The sequence below is a fragment of the Pygocentrus nattereri genome, chromosome 7, assembly GCF_015220715.1.
Source record: "Pygocentrus nattereri isolate fPygNat1 chromosome 7, fPygNat1.pri, whole genome shotgun sequence".
Lineage (NCBI taxonomy): Eukaryota > Metazoa > Chordata > Actinopteri > Characiformes > Serrasalmidae > Pygocentrus > Pygocentrus nattereri.
Genome location: NC_051217.1, coordinates 28,878,168 through 28,897,934, shown reverse-complemented (window position 1 = coordinate 28,897,934; position 19,767 = coordinate 28,878,168). Strand labels below are relative to the sequence as shown.

The window sequence follows — 19,767 nt, the reverse complement described above, 5'->3', positions numbered from 1 at the left end:
CTGTGTCAGCACTGTGTGTACCTTAAAGTTGATGAATTCTATTATCAGAAGGGAGACCTAGAGACTTCTGGGCATCCACTTTTATTTTATCTTATTTCCAGTCAAAATGCTTATTAATTTTTTTACATCAAGAACCTTACGTATACTGAAAATGAAAAAGTTAGCCACTGAATATGTATTTTTTCAAGTATTAATACTATGTATTTGGGATACCTGCACTTTTTTCCCCATACCTTCAAAGTTCAATCTTAGAAGCTGGTTGCATTTTCTGCCTCTCACAATACACATTTACATTCATTAATCCATAAAACCTTACTCCACATTTCAGATGCCCAGTTTCAACATCATAATGCAAACTGCCTTCTTTTTATTTTCATTTTCTCAATGATGGATTGTTGACAGCTGTACATTTTTTCATACCGATAGCTTTGAGCTCTCTTGAGCTGTCTCACAGTAGAATGCATGTCGGTGTCTGGTCCGCATGGGCCAAAACACTGCAGACTTCAGCACACTGCCTCATCAAACATACCTCTTTCAGCTAAATAGGAAGGCCTTCATGAACTGAATTCAGAGTGTTAGATGAGGGTAAATGCTAGTCTCTGCAGCACTTTGGCCCAGAAGGTCCCCAGTTTGACATACCTGCAGTAGAAAGATGGTCAGAAACACCTGTGTATTTTTTCAGATCTGAACCAAATGTGGAGCTTGATTTTATTCTATCTGTTACAGAGGAAAGACTACTGTACATGTTATATTAGGTGGCTGAAGTCTGATTCTTTAATTTGGCACTGGAGTTATGACACTAATGCAGCTAACAAGTAATAGAAGCTTATAGCCCAGCAATTACACTGCACAAACTGCATGCATTAATCATCACACACTTGCCTCAAACAGTGTCAAGTCATTAAGTAATCTCAAACAGATTTACTTATGTGGTTTCTGACACTATGACATACTGCTGTTTATAGGAAATGCTCAAAAGTACATTGTCCTGCTAAAAAATAGCTGCTAGAGTGGTAGCAGCTATTACTTTTTATGGAGAACACTAGATCATTTTAGAAAACACACCAGCAAATCTGTAAATCTGTAAATTTGATTCTTCACTGAATTGTTCTTCTCACCCACACATCTCATATACATTCACTCACTCACTCCCACATGACTTGCATCCCCGCAGATTTGACCCACCTGCATTTCAAATGTCATGCATCAAGCTGGGGAGCTGTCAGCCCACAGTATGATGCAGCAAGAGATGGACGTTCAGCACAGACAAGAGTGCTGCAGTCCTCGACTCCAGCTCCCTCCACAGAAGCGTATTATGATGAGCTCTCATCTCTCAAATTTAGAGATAGGATCCATAATTCATGCAAGTAAAATTTAGGGCCACGAATACTCAGCTCAGCTGCGAACAGTACTTCAAGCGGGTTTATCCAAAGGTATTGCTCGGCTGTTGCTATGGTATCCCAGGTGGTTGTAAATATGTGTGCATCTATGCTAGTGTGTATGTGAATCTGTACGTATCTCTGAGAGACAGTGTGACATATGTCCTTTATTACATCATTTGTGGCAGCAAGATTTGAATGTCTTTAATTTCCCATGAGAAAAAAATATCATGCCTGATGAACGCTGTACAAACACCGTACCCACGACTGGTCCCAGAAGCTCAAGCCCACTATTCTCATATAGCCTTTATTTGGTTTGGTTTTAATAGGTCTTTTGTGGTTCTAGCTGGAAAACTGTAACTCGAGAAAACTGTACAAAAAAGAACAGTAAGCTGGCTTTGTCAAGCCAAGTTAATTAAATGTAAGTTAACAGTAAATAAATCCACTGATTCTTCACTTAGGTAGCAGTAGGGGACAGCACATCCTAATGCAGGGTAAAATGTAACATGGATACTCTAAGTAGTTAAACAGGCTTAAGTTGCACATAGTTTTGATCATCTTATCATACTGCTACACTTTTTACGTCAACATCTAAAGTGTTTTTTGATTACTGATGTGTGTGTATCATCACTTGTATATGTCACAGAATTTGCACCTACATTGTTTTATTCTTAATGGCCGTAATGCATCACCACTTGTAGCATATCATGAAATCACAGCGAGAGGTAGCCACGCTAAAGTACAGCCTCCACATGGCAGGATTTCTATTTGGAGGTTTCACAGATTCATCAGTAATGAGCTATATGCATCATAACATATAAATACATTATTATATGATGTATGATGTATATATATATATATATATATATAGTTCTAATTGTGACGTGGAGTGATGAGGCGGACGCACGTGCTGAGAAAAGTGAGATTTACTGAGGGCAAATCCAAGGTCATTGTTGAAACGGTCCAGGTCCATACAGCCAACACGGAGATAATGAGGGTCAGACATGATAAAATAACACAGGCAAAAGACAACGGTGGCAAGAAGAACATTCCAATCAGTACATGAAACATATAAACACTCAGTACATACATATCCACCACAATCAAGCAAAGACCAACAGAGACCAGGGCAAACATGGGGCTTACAGTGGTGTGGAAAAGTGTTTGCCCCCTTCCTCATTTCCTGTTTTTTTGCATGTTTGTCACACTTAAGTGTTTCGGAACATCAAACCAATTTAAACAATAGTCAAGGACAACACAAGTAAACACAAAATGCAATTTGTAAATGAAGGTGTTTATTATTAAAGGAGAAAAAAAATCCAAACCATGACCCTGTGTGAAAAAGTGATTGCCCCCTAAACCTAATAACTGGTTGGGCCACCCTTAGCAGCAACAACTGCAACCAAGCGTTTGCGATAACTTGCAATGAGTCTTTTACAGCGTTCTGGAGGAATTTTGGCCCACTCATCTTTGCAGAATTGTTCTAATTCAGTTACATTAGAGGGTTTTCGAGCATGAACAGCCTTTTTAAGGTCATACCACAACATCTCAATAGGATTCAGGTCAGGACTTTGGCTAGGCCACTCCAAAGTCTTCATTTTGTTTTTCTTCAGCCATTCAGTGGTGGACTTGCTGGTGTGTTTAGGATCATTGTCCTGCTGCAGAATCCAAGTTCGTTTCAGCTTGAGTTCACGAACAGATGGTCGGACATTCTCCTTCAGGATCTTTTGGTAGACAGCAGAATTCATAGTTCCATTTATCACAGCAAGTCTTCCAGGTCCTGACGCAGCAAAACAGCCCCAGACCATCACACTACCACCACCATATTTTACTGTTGGTATAATGTTCTTTTTCTGAAATGCAGTGTTCCTTTTACGCCAGATGTAATGGGACACACACCTTCCAAAGAGTTCCACTTTTGTCTCATCGGTCCACAGAATGTTTTCCCAAAAGTGTTGGGGATCATAAAGATGTGTTTTGGAAAAATTGAGATGAGCTTTAATGTTCTTTTTGCTCAGCAGTGGTTTTCTTCTTGGAACTCTGCCATGCAGGCCATTTTTGCCCAGTCTTTTTCTGATGGTGGAGGCATGAACGCTGACCTTAACTGAGGCAAGTGAGGCCTGCAGTTCTTTGGACGTTGTTGTGGGGTCTTTTGTGACCTCTTGGATGAGTCGTCGCTGCGCTCTTGGGGTAATTTTGGGCGGCCGGCCACTCCTGGGAAGGTTCACCACTGTTCCATGTCTTCGCCATTTGTGGATAATGGCTCTCACTGTGGTTCGCTGGATTCCCAAAGCTTTGGAAATGGCTTTATAACCCTTTCCAGACTGATAGATCTCAATTACTTTCTTTCTCAATTGTTCCTGAATTTCTTTGGGTCTCGGCATGATGTGTAGCTTTTAAGGATCTTTTGGTGGACTTTACTGTGTCAGGCAGCTCCTATTTAAGTGATGTCTTGATTGAGAACAGGTGTGGCAATAATCAGGCCTGGGTGTGGCTAGAGAAATTGAACTCAGGTGTTAAAAACCACAGTTATAGTATGTTTTAACGAGGGGGGCAATCACTTTTTCACACAGGGCCATGATGGTTTGGATTTTTTTTCTCCTTTAATAATAAACACCTTCATTTACAAATTGCATTTTGTGTTTACTTGTGTTGTCCTTGACTATTGTTTAAATTGGTTTGATGTTCCGAAACACTTAAGTGTGACAAACGTGCAAAAAAACAGGAAATGAGGAAGGGGGCAAACACTTTTTCACACCACTGTATATGTCACAGGGATGATGAGAGACAGGTGGGAAACAGGTGGAAACAATCATGGGCAGAGTAGCGAAACAAGGGGGCAGGACATCAAAGAATCAAAACAAAGGTGGACGACCAGAAAGTAAACAGAAAAGCACATGGAAGAATGGAAGGAACCTATCATGACACTAATATTTGCTTTTCCATTTTGACACAGCCTCTTTACACTGATCATCCTTCTTTATACACGCAAAATTAATAGTAATCTTGCTTTTCTTTTCTTTTTTAATATTTAGCAAAAAGTAAAATGTGTTAGATTTTTCTCCACTCTCTACTATCAGCACTTTATCTAAAACCAATTCCATATTACTGTTATTGAAGTGCAATGTAATTAAATGCAATTAAAAGATAACTTCAACATTACTGTAAACTAAAAGTAAATGTGAAAGTCGGATTATTCCAACAGTCTCTAAAGTCATGCTCTCACTAGACACCCTGGACAGAAACATAGGGACAGAGCAATGCTCACTTACAGCTCACTTACATACACTTACAGTGTAATAAATCTAGAGATCTTCTAAGTTTCTGTCAGGCAGCCTATGAGTGATTGCTAGACACACTCAATCTTCAGGTGTCTGCCCCTCACCGCAGCACGGCACAGTTACCCTACGCTAAGTCACTGTCAGACCAAACAGAGAGGTTCCAGACACGACAACCACTCAGTCAGCTCTGGAGCCTTTGGGCACTTTGAGGAAAAAAAACATCTGCTTGTGATGAAAGTTCTTCCAACGGGAAGTGAATTTCAGCATATAGAGCTAATTTCACAGGATATCTGGGGGAAACGAAAGAGAGAGGGAGAAAAATAAAAAAGGGTGACCTAGTTCTGTCTTTCACTCCTCACTTCCAAGATTAGGTGCCCAGGAACATTTAGGCAAAGTGACCAGAGAAGAACGTCAGAGACGACATTAGGGAAGAACTGTGCTCCACTGTGCTGCTGGTAGCAAGACCACATTACTGGCCTGCTTACACTGTAATGGAAGGACAAGGAAAAGAGGGAGAGAGAGAGAGAGAGAGAGAGAGAGAGAGAGAGAGAATAAGCAAGAGAGAAAGACAGAGAATTCCAGAAAAAGAAAGACAAAAAAGACAGAGTGAGAGAAAGAGAGAGAAAGAGAAGGTGAGAGAGAGTCTGAACTATCAAGAATCATGCTCTGTCAATATGCAATCTCAATAAATGCTGTAATGAGGATGGTTACTGCTGAATATAATACTAGTCCCCAAAAATAAATATAACTAAACAACCACATATGACCTCCAAAAAATTCTTTTTTACATCCCTTAAAAATTCTCATGTATTATGTCCTAAGGCTTATTATTTGGTAAGTACATAGAAATGTGCACACTTGCTGTTAAAGTCTATATCATGGAAAGCGGAATTTTCCTCACTTTAAAAAAAACATTTAGATGTAATATGTAAACACTGTGAAAGTTTTAAAGAGTATTATTCACTCTCCAGTCCATACAGTCCACATATAGCTGATAAAAATGGCCTGTTTTGAACTAACCACTTATAATATACTAAGGCTTATAATACAGTAACTACAGGGACTTTATTGCAAACTGGCGGAGCTATACTTAGATTATAGAAGTATGCAATAAAACTTTGAAACCACCAATGGGCCCGTGCCATTTATGGGGTTAACTTTTTTATGATACCATGCCAATCTACTCTTAAATATATGTGCATACAGAAACTTGAGCTAAAGCTGACCTATAATAACTGTCAAGCTATTTATCCCATCCATCCACCTGGTCTCATCAGTATGTCCACCAGGCTCTGTTTCTTCCTGTAAGACAGCACAGCAGGATCGTTTTAAAAATGCACTACCATCATGCAAACTGCCAACTAATTAGTGCCAATTTTGTCCATAGTTTGTAATAAAGTCATGCAAATGTTACACTTATAGTAGTAAGAGGAAAGCAAGAGAATCACAGACAAGTGCCTCTACACTTAGGCAGACTGATGGAGAACAGGCTCTAATGTGCTCTAGAACAGCCTGTAAAAGCTAGGCCTGAGCACCGTCCCTGCCTTCCCTCCATTACGTCATCCTGCCAAAGACCCTGTGTTGCTGCTGCACACGGCACACCTGCTGCTATATTACCACCCCACCTGGCTGGTCTCCAGGTCCAGCTCTGCCCCACCGCCTACTGATCCCTGCCTGCGTGACTTGCTGCGCAACCGTGCACACTCAGCACCACTCAGCCTCCCAGGCGCTGGAATCAATTACATTTCCCCAGTAGCCGTCAACACTGGGATCTCCTTCCATTCCCGGTTCCCTGTGGGAGCAGCCATAGGTCGAACATCAGGCCTCCCACGATGAAGAAATATCAACAAGTCAATACAGCATCGGGTTACAGTGATACAGAGCCTTGACACTGGCCCTTTCACTTAGGCATTTAACATCTAGTCTCAGGTGTCCCTCTGGCCAAACTAGTTTCTTCTTCTCTGTAATTCCCCCCAAGATGCACCTTCCTGATGTGCACAGAAGTCTACAGGGAATACTGCTCCTCTGCATGTCCTACTTCTGAGGAGCCCAGGATGAAGCAGTCATCAAGTTGACTGTAATTGATCGTGATTCACACTCTCCCCTACACGCATTTCAAGTGCTGCATGAAACGACAGAACCCTCAAAGCAAGGTGAAGAGCTACAGGAAAAAGAAAAAAGCGCGATGTGTACCTTTCTTTGTCTTCCATTAAAAGAAATCACTTCCACTTCACCTGACTTGCTCTAAACAAAGAGGCCTTTTTTGATCAGCTTTTCTGCTGCTTCGTTTGGCAACACATAGCTGGTCCACAGGTGAGTACATTTTGCTAGAGCACAATTTCTGATTGAAAGAGAATTCCAGCAAATTCTTATAATTTGACCATAGTTTATTAGTTAACATGTAAACAAAGTCATTCAAAGTGGTTTGATGGGAAACTTACAGTGGTGGTGATAGGAACTAGACATCTGAAGTGTCTAATGTCTCAGATGGCTATTAAAAGTCTGGTGAAAATTTTATTGACACAGTTTTCCATTTACTTTAGACGTAGTTGATTAGCCAAGATATGTTCAGTGTCCAAACTTTGCTTCTTTAATTTAGCACCAGAGCTACGAGACTAACATTGCTAGACTAACACTAGAAATAAACAGTCACCCAAATACATCCCCAAAACTTCTCTCAACCCGCACAAACAGCATCCAGGTCTTAATTAAGATCACACAGACTCTGTGATGTGGTCAGGACACAGTATAATATACTGAATGTAAAAGGTGCTAAAAATGTCAGCTGTAAACAGCTTTAAATCAATAAGGCTAACAAGAGCTTTTGAGATGGACATAGATATTTAACATTCAGAAAGACCAAGTCAGAGCTCAGTCGGCCCAAACTCTGCAGCAAACAATCAGTGTCTTTTATAAATGTCAAGGCCCACAGTGTAGTGCATTAGGACTTCATTACTGTAGTACTGTGTCCTCTTCTCTAGCAGATATATGCAATTTAGCAACAGAGCCAGCATATGACCTACAACTGCCCACAGGACAATCAAAATTAGGTTTATTTTTTTATTGTGTTGGACGTATTTCATTTTGTATGTCAGGTGCACATTGCCGCACGTTATTTTATTGAGATTCTATTTTAAATGCTCTTTTGCAAAAGTAGTAGGTATCATTACCTGAACTCTCTCACTGGTAATACATGAATACAGCTATACTCTAATCACACTGATTTCATGCTCTCCTGTATAGCCGTTACTGTTAAGCGTGCGCCACTCACCCATGCTGCACTGTTAAATTGACTGGTTTCACAAGCGCCCCGAGGGCAGTTTTAGGACTCCAACCCTGCAGACTACCTAATTAATGGATGTGATTTTTGGATAGGATACCAAGACATACATAACACAGCAGATCCTGAACCCGGGTGAATCTGGGTGAAATCTATTTTTGGTGATACTGACATTGCAACAATAACAATAACCCCACCCCCCCACATGCGGTCTAAAACAATGGATGGCTGTAAACATGAATTGGACAGCTCTTCTTTAAACTCTACACTTGTAAACGGCCCATATTAAAGCAGGAAAACATATTTTCTTTGCTGTTTTGAAAGAGTTTTAAAGTGTATAAACATTGATTAAGTTCCAAAACGTACCACCAACTTCCCAGTCTGTACCGCCCGAAAACTAAGCTGCAAAAAGGTACTGTTTTGAATTCATTATTTCCCTAATCTCACAAATGACCAATGCATATAATATTCGGACAACAGCATTTAACCCTGCCCATTCACACTGAAGTTATAAAGAGTGTCTCATCACACACTGCTTTTATGACTGCTTATGATACAAAAACTCATACGAAAAAGTACATAAACACAAAAAATTAAGATTATGGGCCCTAAAACTGTTCCTCAAGCTTTTCTATAATAAGACAATGGTTATATTATATATAACTGTGCCGAACCATTTGAATGTACAAATGGTTAAATAGTTCAATTGTTCTTCTCTATACTTCAATAGCCATTATTTAGACTCCAGATTAAAATAAACACTTTAAGCTCTAGACTTTACACTAAGAGTCCGGACTGAAAATGCTACCTTTAGATGCTAAAGGTCTTGACTGAAACACACCTCAAACTCTAGGAAAAAGGTTACAGGCATCTCAAGTGCTATTTAGTAAAGACAGTGGTTATAAACAGAGTTGGCAACACTTAAAAAGCAACACTTTTAAAAAGCAACTTCTTCTATATACAGTTCTTCTCTATAATGGAAAACCTGTTGTATATGGTTCTCTCAAGGACCTGTTCAAAATATAGCACCAAAAAAATGTTTCTCTACTGTTACAAGTCATAGAACCTTTTTGTATATAAAAATGCCTTTTTACATTTGTGGATACCAGACTTTAGACTCAAATAACCTTTCTTTAGACTGAAACAGCAGTTATAAAACTGCACACAAACACTTAAATCATGCCGTTTTTGATCTCCTAAGCGAAAGTTAGGCAAAGACAAGTTATAGCCAATTACTAGCCATGTTGAACAGGACTCCCCCATTTTTCTATCACATTATCAGTGCTCCCTTCACTGGACTGTCCAGAGAGCAGAGACGATGGTTTACGTGACCTGAACGTCAGGATGATACACCGTGGGGATAAACGCATAACGTGGTTGCCTTAAAACCCCAAACCAGGCAAAACATCACAACATCTTTTCCCCTCACCGTCCCTGAATAACGGAAGCCTCACTACGAGCTCATCTCCTCAGCTTCCCCACCTGCTTCGTCTTAGCAAACAGACACGCTGGAAACAAAAGGTTCCTCCAGCGCAGCCTCCCTGCCCTGCCGCAGGGCTCAACAACACGGGGACCGGACACTGACCTGGATGGTGCAGGTGTACTCGGTGTCGTCCAGCAGGCGGACGGTGCAGCTAAACTCTCTCTCCAGGTTCCTCACGCTGCCGCTCATCAGTCGACTCAACATGTTCGCGCTCACACGACCGACCAGCTCAGCCTCAGCCAGCGCCGTCACACCGAGCTCTCTCTCCGCTCACACGACCCCGCAGTCCCAGCGCCGTGCATCCTTATCCAACCTCACTGGCGGTGCGGCTACTGGAGAGGTTTCTTTTCTTTATTTATTTATCTTTGAGGACGGAAAGGTTTCGAATAAGTCGCAGTGGTACGACAGTCCAGTCGCGCCTGACTGTTCACCATTCACTGCTCGCAAATTGAAGTGGAGTTGGGGGGCGAGGAGGGCGGGGTTTGTGCGCAAGACTGGCGTCCCACACATCCAATGGCTGCTCTGCGATGTTTCGCGTTTGACAATGGACAGTGCAACATTAGGATGGTGCCTTTCTGGATGCAGGTAAGCGGCTACTCAGAAAGGACAAATAAAACCTCGGTTGACGGCGTTTTTCTCGGAGCCAAAGGCTGAAATGTATCCAACAGACTGCAGTGAAGTAGGTGGTTTGTCTTGTGTTTGGATTCAGCTCAGCTTGTTTTCCTCTGTGTTGTGGTTCTTTTGCTGCTTTATTTCTGACGTTTAACTCTGATTAGGATTAACCTGAGCAGGTCAATGAACGCCTCTGAATCTGTGCTGAACTGTGGCAGTGCGGCGTCATTTTTTCTCACTCGTATTCCAACAAACCCCGCCTCCTCTGCGAGGATTGGCTAGTGCTCCACACTCACCTAACGGCGGACTGCAGGAACGCATGAGCTCGTAGCCAATCCTGGCGCAGGAAGACGGAGCCTGCCGGAATACAGGTGGGGGGTGGAAGACAGCTACGCGGCGAATCACGACTGTGCAGCTTTGTGACTCGCTGGCTCCGCCTAGCGAATTTGTGTGGAAATGAAACTTGAATAATTTATTTTATTTTATTTTTCAGGCACATCAAACTGACCTTCCCAGCCAAACTGCTGCAAAGATTAGCGTTTACCCTCGTCTAACGCTCTGCATTCATTTCACGAAGGCCTTGCAAATGAGCTGAAACAGGTGTGTTTAATGAGGCAGCGTGCTTAGGTCCCATGTTTGGCTTTCGTATAATTAAAGCCTGTTAGTTAGACCTGGTTAACCAGCCAAATAGAAGCTAACAGTTAGCTATAGCAAAGTAACGTTGAATCAATGTTGAGTCACCGTTGTCCAGTTCAACGCAGAACTGTTGAATCTACTTGATTTCCGACATCGATTCAACGGAAAGGTGCACATATTGTTCAACGTAGGATCAACATTGAAAATCCGTTGAAACTAGACGCTGGATCAACTCCGTTTCAACCTGTATCTAAACATTTCTTATAGTGAGGCTGTTTCAGTGTTTACATCACACATATAACCCTGTTTTATGTACAACAGGATTTCTAAAAATATGGTTGTATTATAATAATAATAATAATAATAATAATATACTCCATTTAATAATAACAACAATAGTAATACATGAAATTATTTGATGAAAGCACTTTCATTTTTATAAAATTTGTTAGTTTTCTTCATAGGAGAAGGTTGGAGTGATGCTTGCTCAGGGGTGTGGGTGTGATCAAAAGTTGCAGGAATACTCCTCCTACACTGCACCTAACAAATAAAGGGAAGGACAACAGACGGAGAGCTCACAGCATATTATTGTAATACAATTGCGGCCTATATATTGTTGCTTGACAAAAAGAATCAAAATAAATTCCCATACTTGATTTTTATGTCCTTCTTGGTATTCCCTCTCTGACATATATTAATGTTACAACAGATTCCAGCTTGGTGCTTCCTGTAATTTACTTCTGTGGAGCAGCTGAAACAAATTTAAGTGAAAGTTATACATATTAGACAGTGGAATACCTTTTTAAAGAGCCCATGTCAAACACTTTTCTTAAATTTTATTTTATTCCACTTACCACACACAATGTGCTTTTGTGTACCAATATTAGTCAGAACTCAAATACACTGCTCAAAAAAATAAAGGGAACACTTAAACAACACAATATAACTCCAAGTAAATCAAACTTCTGTGAAATCAAACTGTCCACTTAGGAAGCAACACTGATTGACAATCAATTTCACAGCTGTTGTGCAAATGGAAAAGACAACAGCTGGAAATTACTGGCAATTAGCAAGACACACTCAATAAAGGAGTGGTTCTGCAGGTGGGGACCACAGACCACTTCTCAGTACCTTTCTGCTTTCTGGCTGATGTTTTGGTCACTTTTGAATGTTGGTGGTGCTTTCACACTCGTGGTAGCATGAGACGGACTCTACAACCCACACAAGTGGCTCAGGTAGTGCAGCTCATCCAGGATGGCACATCAATGCGAGCTGTGGCAAGAAGGTTTGCGGTGTCTGTCAGCGTAGTGTCCAGAGCCTGGAGGCACTACCAGGAGACAGACAAGTATGCCAGGAGACGTGGAGGAGGCCGTGGGAGGGCAACAACCCAGCAGCAGGACCGCTACCTCCACCTTTGTGCAAGGAGGAACAGGAGGAGCACTGCCAGAGCCCTGCAAAATGACCTCCAGCAGGCCACAAATGTGCATATGTCTGCACAAACGGTTAGAAACCAACACCATGAGGATGGTATGAGGGCCCGACGTCCACAGATGGGGGTTATGCTCACAGCCCAACACCGTGCAGGACGCTTGGCATTTGCCAGAGAACCCCAGGATTGGCAAATTCGCCACTGGCGCCCTGTGCTCTTCACAGATGAAAGCAGGTTCACACTGAGCACATGTGACAGACATGACAGAGTCTGGAGACACCGTGGAGAGCGATCTGCTGCCTGCAACATCCTTCAGCATGACCGGTTTGGCAGTGCGTCAGTAATGGTGTGGGGTGGCACTTCTTTGGAGGGCCGCACAGCCCTCCATGTGCTCGCCAGAGGTAGCCTGACTGCCATTAGGTACCGAGATGAGATCCTCAGACCCCTTGTGAGACCATGTGCTGGTGCGGTTGGCCCTGGGTTCCTTCTAATGCAGGACAATGCTAGACCTCATGTGGCTGGAGTGTGTCAGCAGTTCCTGCAAGATGAAGGCATTGAAGCTATGGACTGGCCCTCCCGTTCCCCAGACCTGAATCCGATTGAGCACATCTGGGACATCATGTCTCGCTCCATCCACCAACACCACGTTGCACCACAGACTGTCCAGGAGTTGGCGGATGCTTTAGTCCAGATCTGGGAGGAGATTCCTCAGGAGACCATCTGCCACCTCATGAGGAGCATGCCCAGGCGTTGTAGGGAGGTCATACAGGCACGTGGAGGCCACACACAATACTGAGCCTCATTTTAACTTGTTTTAAGGACATTACATCAAAGTTGGATCAGCCTGTAGTGTGTTTTTCCACTTTAATTTTGTGTGTGACTCCAAATCCAGGCCTCCATTGGTTAATAAATTTGATTTCCATTGGTTTTTGTGTGATTTTGTCAGCACATTCAACTTTGTACAGAACAAAGTATTCAATGAGAATATTTCATTCATTCAGATCTAGATGTGTTATTTGAGTGTTCCCTTTATTTTTTGAGCAGTGTATATATTATTCAGTACAATTTTATGTCCTTTATTCCTTAAACAGGGTGCCTGTGTCTTTGTGAGTATATGTTAAATGAGCTCTGATTGTCTGACCTGTTCAAAAAGCTGTGCAGGCTGAAACACTCCTTATAGCTTCAACATGAATGGGTGGGGCTAAACTGATGTGGGCTAAAACAGGTGTGTATATGTAAATATGTTGGGTTTTGTGACATCACAGAAACAGTGATCTTAATAATGTTTACACAATACATCAACTATTTTATTTAAAGAAAGCTAAAGGTATAGGCACAAGTAAAAACACCTGAAATATTGGAATGGAGCCCAGATTTTGAAATGCGGTGATTGGTATACGATTATTCTACACCCTTAAAAAAGCTGGCTCTTCAAGAGTTATTTAGTAAAGAGAACGGTTTTAAATAAAAGGATGAACAGTCAAAAAATCCTTTGCATGATTAAATGGTTCTTTGTATCACGAAAGGGGTTCTTCATTTTGAGAATGTGCTGAATATGGTGCTATATAGAACTTTTTAAAAAAATATTTACTTAGCACCAAAAAGGGTTCTGCTGCAAGCTTGACATTGTGACAATAGAAGAACCGGTTCACGAAAGGTTCACGAGAGTTCTATATAGAACCATTGTCCTCACCATAGAAGAACCATCTAAGTGCGTAGGTCTAAATTTTATTTATTGAATTTCATTAGATTTTGTGTTACCATAGCCTTGTGTCTTTGTAAATCGTATAGTATAATCACATCCTTTTATTATTATTATAAATGTTATTATTACTACTACTGATACTATCACTGTCTACTTTCAGTTGTGTTAAGAAATCAGTATAAATAAGTATGTTTTGAATATGTATTTACCTACGAGAGACGGACTTCATCTCCCAGAATGCTCTGGGAGATCACATGACAGATCGTGTGCTTTCAGACTCCATCTTAGGAGAGAACTCAAATACCCAAGAGTCTATGGCAGATCACGTGTTTCCCCAACGGTCCTATCAGCGATCTCAGTCCCCAGATTACTGGCGCACTACACCTGTACACATTAGTCAGTTTAGAGTATTTAAGCCCGGCCTTCAGATAGACACACTGTGAGGTATTGCTGTGCAATTACTGACCGTTTCCACTCTGTCTTGTTTGCCTGTCCCGTGTTTTGATCCCTTGCTATGTTTATCTCGTTTTTGATTCCTGTCTAGCCCTCTTGTACTGGTACCTGTTCAGATTGATCTGTGTATGACCTTTTTGGATTGGACTCTGACTTTGATTTGTATTTTTCCCCTTTTTGGATCCTCTCACTGTCGGTGATTAAACTCTGTTTTCCTTTCATCCGCAAGCGTCTGGTACTCTGTCCCGCCTTTACAACTTGAAAGAGACCCTTTCAAAGTTTGCAAACAATGATGAAGTTGCAAACGTACACATTTCTCAAAATTCTCTGGGGTTAACTGTGTTAAAAATATCTGGATATATGTTTGTTGAGACAGTGTTGGGATTTTAAGGGCTCTGAAAAAAATGCTTTCCAGGTAAAATTTTCATAAAACAATTTAATTAAACAAGTTAATGTTAAAATTACAGATGCCAAAAAATAACCTGGGTCAAACCATGTTAACGATAAATCAATTAAAAAAATCATAGACTTCAGAAATTAAAATGAAGACACATCAACAAGTTTCAACAGGGGAAAAGAATGGCTTTATAATTGCATCTTGGCATTATTATGAATTGAAATCAAATCAAACCAAATCATACCATGCTGTGCCAAGAAATTCCTGGCCCCGACTGTAATCACTTTTATTTGTTAGAATAACGAAAGTAGGTTTTAAATTTTATGAAGGTGCTGTATTTCTGAGGCACTGTCATACATTTTTATAATAATCAGATTGACTGTTAGGTCCCTTTTAGTCAAATGTCATTTTAATCTTACCAGTCATTCTGCTGGTGATTTCCAAAGCTCTGTGAAAGCTTTGGGTGGTGTAGACACCACCCTAGTTGTTTTTCAGTCTCTGTATTCAGAATTTGCCAAATTACAGTGGAAGGACTAGCAAAACACATCACAGAAATGAGACTGTATAACATTTCCCAAACAAAGCAGCTAAGAATGTTTATTGACTCCTTTTATTCAATTCTGTGTTTCTGACCTTCAACATGTGGTTAAAGTATGAAATTATTAGTATTTGACTATATGACTGCAGGAAGGGAGAAAGAGCTGGGTGGTTTGCTCAATAAAGAGTGACTCACACTTGAACTAAACATAACATGGCCTGTACTTCAGAGCAAAAGGGCTGATCTTGGAATAGATTTTTCTCCTACCACTTCAGTGACTGATGGAAAGAGATCCTAGATCAGCATTCTTACCCTCAGGAGCCACATGAGTACAAGCTGCAAGCCTTGTAAAATGCAAATTTCAATTCAATTCAATTCAATTCTGACTATGCACTAACTGTCTATACGTCCAAAACACCTATAACACTTGCCTAGGCACATCTTGTCTACGTTTGACACCTGTACCTACTGACTATGCACATTTTGTCTGTCTTTTACTGTCTTTTGTCTTTGCACTGTTTACTATGCATCTTCCCCGCGACCCTGACAGAGAAGCAGCTTGGAAAATGGATGGATGGATGGACTATGCATCTTTTATTACTGCACTGGAAAAGTAGCCCCATAGTGTTTCGTTATACTGTACTACCCTGTATTGTATAATGACAATAAAGTTGAATTTAATTGCATTGAAATAAAATATAGGCATGAAACATTTAATATACTGCAGCAAACCATACTGATAATAGTTTTACAACAAAGAGACTTAACTTACTAGTTTAAGCCAAACTTCTAAAATCTAAGTGTAGTGCAGACTAAACCAGCATAAAGTTATACATCTGACACTTTCATTTACTCTCCTAATTTTCTGTGTAAGGGATGTTTTTGATTTACCTTCCTAAATGTTTTATCTGCCGTCTGCCACCTACACAAGTGTAGCTGTGCGCTTACTGAGATGTAGCTCCACAGCAGCTCTGAGTGATTCCCGCTCTTCCGAAATGCCGTTGCGCGCTGCGCGGTTGCTAAGCAGCATCAACCGTTACCGGCAGGGGAGCTAGCTTTCGCTAAGTAGAGATTAGGCTAGCGTTAACCCTTCTTCTTTCGGCTGCTCCCTTTAGGGGTCGCCACAGCGGATCATCTGCCTCCATCTTGCCCTATCCACTGCCTCCTCTACTTTCACACCAACCATCTCCATGTCCACCTTCAATACATCCACAAACCTTCTCCGAGTTCTACCTCTTCTCCTTCTACCCGGCAGCTCCATCTCCAACATTCTTTGACCAATATATCCACTATTCCTCCTCAACACATGTCCAAACCATCTCAACCTGGCCTCTCTGGCTTTATCTCCAAACTGCTTAACTGACTTACCAAAAAGGTAGTCAGCTGACAGACACAGCTAAGAGTGTTTAAGCTGAAACTCAGTTGCTAATGTTTTGAAGAGGCTTTACTGTACCAGGTTAATACAAATGGTAGCTAAACAGGTCTTGTTCATTTAGTAGGAAAGGCTAATGTTTTGAAGAGGCTTTACTGTACCAGGTTAATATAAATGGTAGCTAAACAGGTCTTGTTCATTTAGTGGGTATGAGCTGAATATGCACAGCTGCCTCCAAACGGTCGCGTTTGGCTTAACGGTCACATCGAATTTTGCGCTACAGAACCTAAAACCAAGGGGGAGGAGTCAGGGCAGACAGCCCCGCCCATTCCGTGCTGTACTGGTCTGAAATAATCTTTTCTTTGCTGAAAGTCCCACCAAGGAGTTGATCTTATTTAATTTGACACAAAACAAGTACAAAAAGACACGGATTAAATTGTTACAATGTTGTGTCAATAGTCAACTTTTTTTACTTGTTTAAAGAAGTAGCCTCAAGTTACATTGTTTTATTTCACAAATTTTTAAATGGTTTTGAGATGGTATTTGAGAATATTGAATTTAGGGGATTCACTTGTTTTTTTTCTTATGATTCTTAAAAGCGGCCTTTTTTTCTTATTCTGCATACAAATAAATTTGATTTGATTTGATAAATTAGTGTGCATAAGGAATACATCTTGGTTGGTGAAGCCTATATTAGAAGCACAAAAATGTATTGGTCACATACCATGGTATGCATACAAAGCCCACAGAGGAAATTCCTAAGTCGCTGAAAACAATACCTTTTTTGAGCAGGTCTCATAGAGCTTTAGGTCACACGTGGGTCAGATGCTCTGTCAGCCGTCAGTTTCAACACTCAGCCAAACAGCCTATTTGCTAGCAGAGTTAGTATGGTTGAAGACAACTACAGTTCAACGTTTTCCTTTCAATGTTGAAACAAGGTTTAAGAATTCAACCTAGGCAACATTGAATTGAAGTTGATTTTTGGTCATCAACTAAAAAAGACAAAAATGATCAGCGTTGATTCAACATTACTTTGCTATCTGGGTAACAGCCGACTCCCTGTCAACAGTGTAATCCACACCGTGATTAAAAAGTGGCTAAATTAATCTACAACCCCAATTCCAATGAAGTTGGGACGTGTAAAACATAAATAAAAACAGAATACGATGGTTTGCAAATCCTTTTCAACCTATATTCAATTGAATACACTACAAAGACAAGATATTTAATGTTCAAATGGATAAACTTTTTTTTTTTTGCAAATATTCACTCATTTGGAATTTGATGCCTGCAACACATTCCAAAGAAGTTGGGACAGGGGCAACAAAAGCCTGGGAAAGTTGAGGAATGCTCAAAAAACACCTGTTTGGAACATTCCACAGGTGAACAGGTTAATTGGAAACAGGTGAGTGTCATGATTGGGTATAAAGGGAGCATCCCTGAAAGGCTCAGTCATTCACAAGCAAGGACGGGGCGAGGTTCACCACTTTGTGAACAGCAAATAGTCCAACAGTTTAAGAACCACGTTTCTCAACGTGCAATTGCAAGGGATTTAGGGATTTCATCATCTACAGTCCATAATATCATCAAAAGATTCAGAGAATCTGGAGAAATCTCTGCAAGTAAGCAGCAAGGCAGAAAACCAATATTGAATGCCCGTGACCTTCGATCCCTCAGGCAGCACTGCATTAAAAACCGACATCATTCTGTAATGGATATTACCACATGGGCTCAGGAACTCTTCAGTAAACCACTGTCAGTGAACACAGTTCGTTGCTCCATCTACAAGTGCAAGTTTAAACTCTGCCATGCAAAGCGAAAGCCATATATCAACAACACCCAGAAACGCCGCTGGCTTCTCTGGGCCCGAGCTCATCTAAGATAGACTGACGCAAAGTGGAAAAGTGTTCTGTGGTCTGACGAGTCCACATTTCAAATTGTTTTTGGAAATCATGGACGTTGTGTCCTCTGGGCCAAAGAGGAAAAGCACTGTCTGGATTGTTATCAGCGAAAAGTTCAAAAGCCAGCATCTCTGATGGTGTGGGGGTGTGTTAGTGCCCATGGCATGGGTAACTTACACATCTGTGAAGACACCATTAATGCTGAAAGGTACATACAGGTTTTGGAGCAACATATGCTGCCATCCAAGCAGCGTCTTTTTCAGGGACGTCCCTGCTTTTTTCAGCAAGACGATGCCAAGCCAGATTCTGCACGTGTTACAACAGCGTGGCTTCGTAGTAAAAGAGTGCGGGTACGTGTGGCGCATTGTGAAGCGCAAAATGCGACAACGGAGACCCCGGACTGTTGAGCAACTGAAGTTGTACATCAAGCAAGAATGGAAAAGAATTCCACCTACAAAGCTTCAACATTTAGTGTCCTCAGTTCCCAAACGCTTATTGAGTGTTGTTAAAAGGAAATGTGATGTAACACAGCGGTAAACATGCCCCTGTCCCAACTTCTTCGGAACGTGTTGCAGACATCAAATTCAAAATGAGTGAATATTTGCAAAAAACTAAAAAGTTTATCCGTTTGAACATTAAATATCTTGTCTTTGTAGTGTATTCAGTTGAATATAGGTTGAAAAGGATTTGCAAATCATCGTATTCTGTTTTTATTTATGTTTTACACAATGTCCCAACTTCATTGGAATTGGGGTTGTAATTATGTGGAAATTAATGTACACTTGATCAATATGTAAGAAATGTCTATGTTCTTAAAATATGAACAAAATCGCCTCTATCACACCGTGTTAAATAAAAATGTTCAGAACCCGATACGTTTTGTCCTGTGTACATTTTTCTCCCAAAACCACTGCAACTCTGAATTATGAGGTCGTAAAAAGTTATAATACTAATATTGCTACATGCAAGATAACGCTACTGTACGTCATTTTGATGTCACTAAGCTACATGAAACTAAGGCAGGCTGTGCCGGTGCTCAGGTGAGCTGTGCTATCTTATCGAAACATTCTACTGTAGCACATAATATAGTACACTCATAAGTAAAACCTCTGGGTGGGATATTTTGATATGCTAAAACTCCTTATACTTCCCGTGTTAAAACTAGTAGGCTGAATGTAGCTTCTTTTTTTCACAGCTTCTTGTTTGAATGTAACAGGTGTTGTGCCGAATTCGGCACCCCTGCCGCGAGATGCAGTTTCAGATTCAGATTCAGTCAACAAAGATATGGTGTCTCGTAATCT

At 41.0% G+C, this 19,767-nt stretch overlaps 1 protein-coding gene across 3 annotated transcripts in view; it reads right to left on the bottom strand.

Moving 5' to 3' along the window:
• LOC108435336 (FERM domain-containing protein 5) overlaps positions 1-9,851 on the bottom strand; it is a 193,854-nt gene extending 184,003 nt beyond the window's left edge. For 2 of the 3 annotated variants that reach the window (XM_037539940.1, XM_017711121.2), the window contains exon 1: positions 9,526-9,850. Coding sequence is in view for 2 of the 3 variants with exons in the window: in XM_017711121.2 (XP_017566610.1) it covers positions 9,526-9,627 (102 nt within the window). In the remaining variant the exon portion in view is untranslated. Of the gene's footprint in view, positions 1-9,525 lie in introns of all 3 variants that reach the window. The other variant, XM_017711122.2, reaches the window with a different exon arrangement.
• Between the last annotated feature and the right edge of the window lie 9,916 nt (positions 9,852-19,767).